This window comes from Tachyglossus aculeatus, unplaced genomic scaffold (assembly GCF_015852505.1).
Source record: "Tachyglossus aculeatus isolate mTacAcu1 unplaced genomic scaffold, mTacAcu1.pri scaffold_143_arrow_ctg1, whole genome shotgun sequence".
NCBI lineage: Eukaryota > Metazoa > Chordata > Mammalia > Monotremata > Tachyglossidae > Tachyglossus > Tachyglossus aculeatus.
The window spans coordinates 474,721-481,728 of NW_024044867.1; the positions used below are offsets into that span (position 1 = coordinate 474,721).

At 47.1% G+C, this 7,008-nt stretch overlaps 1 protein-coding gene across 1 annotated transcript; it reads right to left on the reverse strand.

The window, feature by feature from the left end:
* Positions 1 to 736: 736 nt before the first annotated feature.
* On the reverse strand, positions 737 to 5,665 carry LOC119923083 (vimentin-like). Its single transcript, XM_038742634.1, has 7 exons — positions 5,277 to 5,665; positions 5,078 to 5,173; positions 4,821 to 4,982; positions 3,121 to 3,341; positions 2,986 to 3,029; positions 1,754 to 1,839; positions 737 to 895 (listed from the first exon to the last, which is right to left on the reverse strand). The coding sequence occupies exons 1-7, from the start codon at positions 5,286 to 5,288 to the stop codon at positions 737 to 739; spliced, it is 780 nt and encodes a 259-aa protein (XP_038598562.1). The 5' UTR covers positions 5,289 to 5,665.
* Between the last annotated feature and the right edge of the window lie 1,343 nt (positions 5,666 to 7,008).

Here is a 7,008-nt window from a genome sequence, read left to right on the forward strand (position 1 = left end):
AAGATCAATAGCTGCCCACTCTCCACAGCAGTACCTACGTCTGCTCAGAACTTCCCTCATATGCAGGTCATAGCCTCCCCGACTCCCCCCTCACCAGCCAGAGGCATCCTCTGAATGATTATTTGTAATTCAATCATGCAAAGCAGCTCAATTCTGATCGTTGTGCTATAGCAGCAGCCAAGTTCAGGTTTAAGGAGTATTTTCAGAGCCAGATTAATGGCTCATGGTTGCTTTATGAGGACCTAACTAGCCTTCAGCTGGTTTAGAGTACACAATTGACTAGCTGTGGCAGCAAATCAGGAGCCCAGAGCCCAGAGTATACTGTAGTCTGGAAGGAACCATACTCTGCAAGCCCGCGGGAAAAGAACATTATTTTCTAGGTGCAGGGGGGTGGAAGGGGAGTGTGCTAGCATGCAATACAGGGAGGAAAACAGGACAAGGAGGACTTGCCAGAGGGCTGGCAAGATTGGAAGAAAAAAAATGATCACAGGATATTTTTTCAAAGAGTTTATTGAAGCAGTAACAGTTTGGTCAGACACTGGCTTGAAAGAGGCAGTTTCATGATTCTGAAAAACACTTTACAAAAGTACTGCAGCACAAGATTCCCTCTGTAAACTAGGCTTTGCCATAAACTTCCCTAGAGTTATGTGTTCATAAGACTTCAAACCTATTCTTTCTACCTATCCAGGATGTTCTTGCGCTCTTGAAAAACTGCAGAAGGCACTTGAAAGGTGTTTTAGGACTTGGTCAAATTCTTTTGCTTGCTGGTAAGGTGTTGCTGCACTGGGCATCGGTGCAGGTTTTCACTATAAATCATCATGGTGTTGGGATGTTTCGTTGATGACCTGTGAACAACAAGTTGAGGAGAAGGACCACGTAATGTGTGAACAACTGTCTGATGGCAGAGGTATGAGATTTAGAAACCTAATCAGATAACTCATGCATGTTAACCTGGTGCTACCTGCAGAACCTCATTTTCCTTTGGAGAATCTTGGTTTCTCCATTCTGAAAGCTTTATTTCCCAGAATGATGGGTGCAGGGTTGAGGGACAGTCAGAGTCTTACATGCAGGCATGAGCTGCTGCCCCCAAGACATTGAAAATGACAGTGGTTCCAAGAAGCCCTTCAGGCAGTAGGATCCGACAAACGCTAATTCACATTTCAGAAGCATATTCAGTGCAGGAGAGGCCAAAAGGCATCTGGAATCCAGCCCGAAGCTAAAGGCTAACCACGGGAGCCAACTCACGAACACCCAACAATGCTGTGGTCTTCCTACCTCCTAGGGAAGGTGTTGGGATGACTCCCAATTACCTTTAGCTGTCTGGGCATAGATTAATTGGGACTTCATGTTGCGGGGACACTGAGGTGCAAAGGCTGGCTGCCCATATAGGGCACTGGCCCTGTAGAGTGGGGCTCAGTAGGATATATCCTGGGGGCCCAGCAGTGAGGTAAAAGGAATTGTCTTTAGGGTCAGGCCAGAGTCAACTGGCTGAACTTACAGAGAGTCAAAATGTTTGTATGTGTGTGGGTAGTGGGGACAGGGAGAAGAGATGGGCCAGGGTAAGGAAGATGTCCCTCTGAGCTTCTATGCCCTTCCCAGCTAGCCCTGGGAATGGATCTGATGAGAGTCCTTTCCCATCACCCCTGGCTGGGTGTGGGGCATATTGACAGTGGCACATAGGTCTTTCATTTCTTTCTGCAGACCCCTCCTCTTCCCCCCTACTCCAGCCCCTTGATTTAAGAAATTCACATACCTGTCCATCCCTAGTTTCAACAGTCTTGATAAGGAGTGTTCTCTTGGGATGGGTGTCCACCAGAGGGTGGGAGTCAATGTTGGTTTCTGAAAGATGAGAATAACAATTTGTCAAAATGAGAGTTTAATGGTCCCTGCATATCACCCAAGAGTTCTCTACAAAGGATTAAGAGTCTTGTGTTTATTCCTGTTGAGAATTTCTCTCTTTCACCAGGCACCATCTCAGTGCCTTGGGAGGTTTAAAGAGTTGCCAATATTGGTTTCCTGATCAGCAATCCATGGACACAGGCTGTGTGAACTACTGATTACAAAAGTGAATAGCTATTCATAAAATAGGGATTTGGGGGCAGCAATAAAAAAGTTTATAAAAAAGTTTAATCAACTTTGTTGCCCACAAAAATGAACAGTTACGAGCCTAGGGGTAGTCAATGATCAAGTCAATGAGAACATTGGTATTTAGCAGTATAAACTATTCAGGAGTTGTGGGGTAGATTTAGTCAGGGTACATCTTGATTCTGACTAGTTCCTTTTGTCCTAATCAATCATGTGACCGCCTACTTAGGTGAAAAAAGCCTAAATTTCAGGGGGGCCACATTCTATTATTATCATGTTATTTGTTAAGTGCTTACTATGTGTCAGGCAATGTATTAAGAACTGGGAGGATAGAAGCAAGTTGAGTTGTCCCTTGTGGGGCCCACAGTCTCTATCCCCATGTTACACATGAGATAATAAAGGCACAAGGAAAAGAAGTGACTTGTCCAAGGTCACACAGCCGATAAGTGGCAGAGCTGGGATTAGAACCCATGGCCTCCTGACTCTCAGGTCCATGGCCTATGCACTACACCATGTGGGCTACAGTCACCCCACGCACGGTGTGACCGCCACTCCTGCTTTAGTAGCAACTGGGTGAGTGATGAGATTTCTCTAGTTTGACCCAGTAGAGGAATAATCACCTTGCCTGCCGGATTTGATGGAGGGTTGATTGTTGCAGTTTGGATGAAAGAGACGAACTCACCCTCTCTCTGCCACCCCTACCCCCACTGCTGGGGCTTCCCCTAAATCCACTGCAGCTTCAACTGGAGACAACCCCCCATTATTCCAAGGGAGTTCCAGCTTCCCCAAACACAGGTCCCGGCACTAGGGAGTGTCAAGGGCTTTTTCTGGTCAGAAGGAAACTTCTGTGCTTCCCATAAGGAAGCTACCAAGCCCTGGAAATGAAATGGCAGTGCTCACCTCTTAGGTTCAAGGAAGAAAAGCTTGGAACCAGCGGGGCAATCCTGTAAAAAGACGGATCACATTAAGTTGTTACCAGGCAACCTTAAGGATAGATGACCACCACCCAGGTTCCCACTCCTCTCCCCTACTTACCTGCTCTCCTCCCCTTCCAGTAATTTGCGGTAGGTGGCTATCTCAATATCCAGTACCATCTTGACATTCAGCAGGTCCTGGTATTCATGCAGGTGGCAAGCCATCTCTTCCTTCATGCTCTGGATTTCATCCCGAAGGCGGCCAATAGTGTCTTGGTAGTTAGCAGCTTCAACAGAAAAGTTCTCCTCCATCTCATGCATCTGGCGCTCCAGAGATTCGCTCTGCAAGAGAAGAGTAGGAGCTTGGCTACGACCTCATCAAAGACCTGGTGCCCCGAGCGATGCTGCCCAACCCAGTCTGGCCCCATTCTGTGGTCCAGGGAGAAGCAGAGGTTTCTCAGCATGAACATGGTGCCAGATAATAGGAATAATGGCATTTATTAAGCACCTACTATGTGCAAAGCACTGTTCTAAGCGCTGTGGAGGTTACAAGGTGATCAGGTTGTCCCACGGGGAGTTCGCAGTCTTAATCCCCATTTTACAGATGAGGTAACTGAGGCACAAGAAGTTAAGTGACTTGGCCAAAGTTACACAGCTGACAGTTGGCGAAGCTGGGATTTGAACCCATGACCTTTGACTCCAAAGCCCACGCTCTTTCCACTGAGACACGCTGCTTCTCTAAAGTGTATGTCCAGACGCTTGCAGAAGCATTCTTAAGCCACCTGCCAATTGACTATTCCAAGTAATCGTGGACAGAAGAATGAACCATTGTGTTCCATGCTGAGAGTCAGTCAAGCAGAAATAATCAAAGATACGGGGCCCAGAGGTGTGGTTCAGGAATTACCTGGTCTTTCATGCTATCCTAACACTTGGTTAAAAACCTAAATTTCTTTTGTTTCAAATTTGGCTTTCATCACTAGTTTTGATTGCCGATTCCTTCTACATTGGTTAGAAACACATTTGGGATTATGGGAATATATGGTCATGGGTCAAATGGTTTAAATAGTCCTGTTTAAAATGTCTGTTGGGTGTCCTCATATAAGGGGCGGGATGCCAATTTAGGAGACTAGGATATTAGAGCAAAGCCCATTGTTGGTGTTAAGTTAGCCATCACCAAGCAAAGGGGAGAATTTCCTGCAATGTCAACTTCAGCCAACACAGTGGACCTGTGGTATTTCATCCCCGACACCCACACCCTCCAGCGTGTACTCACAGTCCCTTTCAGTGCATCCACTTCACAAGTGAGAGACTGGACCTACCAGCGATACTCATTTGATTCCTGCTTGGCCTGGCGCAGGGCATCATTGTTCCTATTAGCAGCTTCAGAAAGGTCAGCAAACTGTTGAGAAAACATTGACGGTGGGCATCTCAACCCCAGGGTGGATCGCAGCCCCTTGGTCCCAAGAGGACAGAGGACCAGTCAGCTGTCAACTGGAAAGCTGGATCACCAACGAATTCCTTATTCCACTCTCCTCCAGTCACCAGTGTCATCTCCCGTAGCATACAGCGCGGTCCTGAGAAACCCATCTAGGGAAATAGGTGAGTCCTGTGCATGACACGGATACTTCCAGAAGGAGCCCCTACCCCCTGACTGCCGGTTTGATGAAGTGAGTGTATGCATGCATGCACCGTACCCCCAATCCCTGCACCCCCTCTCCAGGCGGTGACCTGTGCCAACTGCTTGGTTTAATCCCCAGAGAGCTGGTTTAGGGACTAAGTTTAGGGTACCGCCCTCAGGGACACCTTCCCCTAGAGTCACACCTCGGATTTGTACCATTCTTCAGCTTCATGGACGTTCTTTGCAGCCACATCTTGGTACCGCTGGCGAACATCATGCAGGGCAGCAGTGTGATCAGGCTTAGCCACATCCACATCGATTTGGATGTGCTGTTCCTGAATCCGGGCCTGCAGCTCCTGGATTTCCTGGTGAAGAATAAGTAGAGAATATCCAGTTCCTGCTGGCTTCCCTGATTAGATCGGCTTAATTTACATTCCCCGATTAAGAGGAAGCCCATTACCCCGTTGTGAAGTTTCTTCAAGAAGACTATCTCTTCTTGGAAGGATTTGACTTTCCGCTTGAGATCAAGGCGTGCCAATGAAGCATTGTCAACATCCTAATTGAAATGAGAGCCCAATTACTTATTCTAACCAAATCAACCATTCATTGACTCACATTTGCTTTTTAGAAAACATTTGTTGAAAATGAGCAGAGTCTACCATGCAAAGCATCCAGAAAGAGTTGAGTTGAGCTTTCAAGTCTGAGGTTTGGAATTTGGACAGATCAATCTGGTTCTCAATTTGGAAATGTCTAGGTGAGAGGCGTTCATTCTTTGGCAATTAGTCATAAGGGTAGGCCTGGTATCATGAGAGTCCAAACGGGGACTTCTTTATTGAGGCAGATCCTGGGTGGATCTTGTAGGCCCTGGTCACCAACAAGCAGGCAGGTCAGAAAAGCAGCTCTGGCTCTGATTCTGGCTTCAGAAAGTGAAAAACAGATGTGTCAATCTATCAGTTCAACTTGCTTTTCCCCTTCTTCCAGAGGACATCACAGCTTGGAGACAAGGGAGACAGTGTGGCCTATTGGAACAAGCACAGGGCTATATGTTGCCAACTTGTACTTCCCAAACGCTTAGTACAGTGCTCTGCACACAGTAAGCGCTCAATAAATACGATTGATTGATTGATTGATTGGGAGACAGGAAACTTGGGTTCAGATCCTGGTTCTGCCACTTGTCTGCTGGGTGACCTTGACCAAGTCACTTAACTTCTCTGGGCCTGTTTCCTGTAAAAGGGGAATTCAATTCTTGTCCTGCCTCCTTCACTGACTATGAGTTCTGTGGGAAAAAGGTACTCTTTCCATTCTGATTATTTTATCTCTGCCCCAGCGGCTAGCACATAGTGAGAGCAACCACAATAACTGCATAGAGTATAGTACTCTGAATACAGCAGGCATTCAATGTTTACTACTGGATGAATGCATTGATTGCAATATAGTGCCTTCTTCCCGTAGATGTAATTTCTCTGACTGCTGCCCAAGCCTTCTCTCTGAATTCCCTGCCTTCAACCTTCAATCTTCTACCCAGATCATTTTCTTAAAAAGATTATTCTGGGCACATCTCCCCACTCCTTAAAAAAACCCCATTATCTCAGTACAATACTCTGCACACAGTAAGCTCTCAATAAATATTAATGAATGAATGCCCCCTGCTTTCTACCCCTCTGCTTTCTGCTCCTTTGCTTCTGAACCCTCTGCTCCTCTGCCGTCTTCCCCCTCCCCCTCAGCTCTCCTTTCTCTTCCCCTTTGTTTTCTGCTGTCTAGCCTCCCAAGCCGGAAGTGGAGCAACTGGCCCCGACGGCGCGCGCCCAGGGATAAACTTCTTCACGCGCTTCCGGACGCCGAGGGCCGGGCCCTCCTAGGGCAGAAGATCCCGCGAGGACGGGACCACCGACGGCGCGCGTCCAGGGACAAATTTCCTTATGCGCTGCCGGAAGCCGAGGGGGCGGGGATGCCCAAGCCGGAAGTGGTGTCGGGCGGACCCGCCGCCCTTAAAGGGGACGTAACATCCTCTCATTCATTCATTCATTCGGTCGGGTTTATGGAGCGCCGACTGGGTGCAGAGCGCTGGATTAAGCGCTTGGAAAGTACCATTATTAATCTATTCATTTATTTTACTTGTACATATTTACTATTCTATTTATTTTATTTTGTTAATATGTTTTGTTTTGTTGTCCGTCTCCCCCTTCTAGATTGTGAACCCGCCGTTGGGTAGGGACCATCTCCAGATGTTGCCAACTTGGACTTCCCAAGCGCTTAGTACAGTGCTCTGCATACAGTAAGCGCTCAATAAATACGATTGAATGAATGAATGAATGAATGAATGAATGAAATGACTTAATGGGACTAGGGAAGGGTGCCACCCTTGCTACTGCATTACAGCGCATTCCTGAA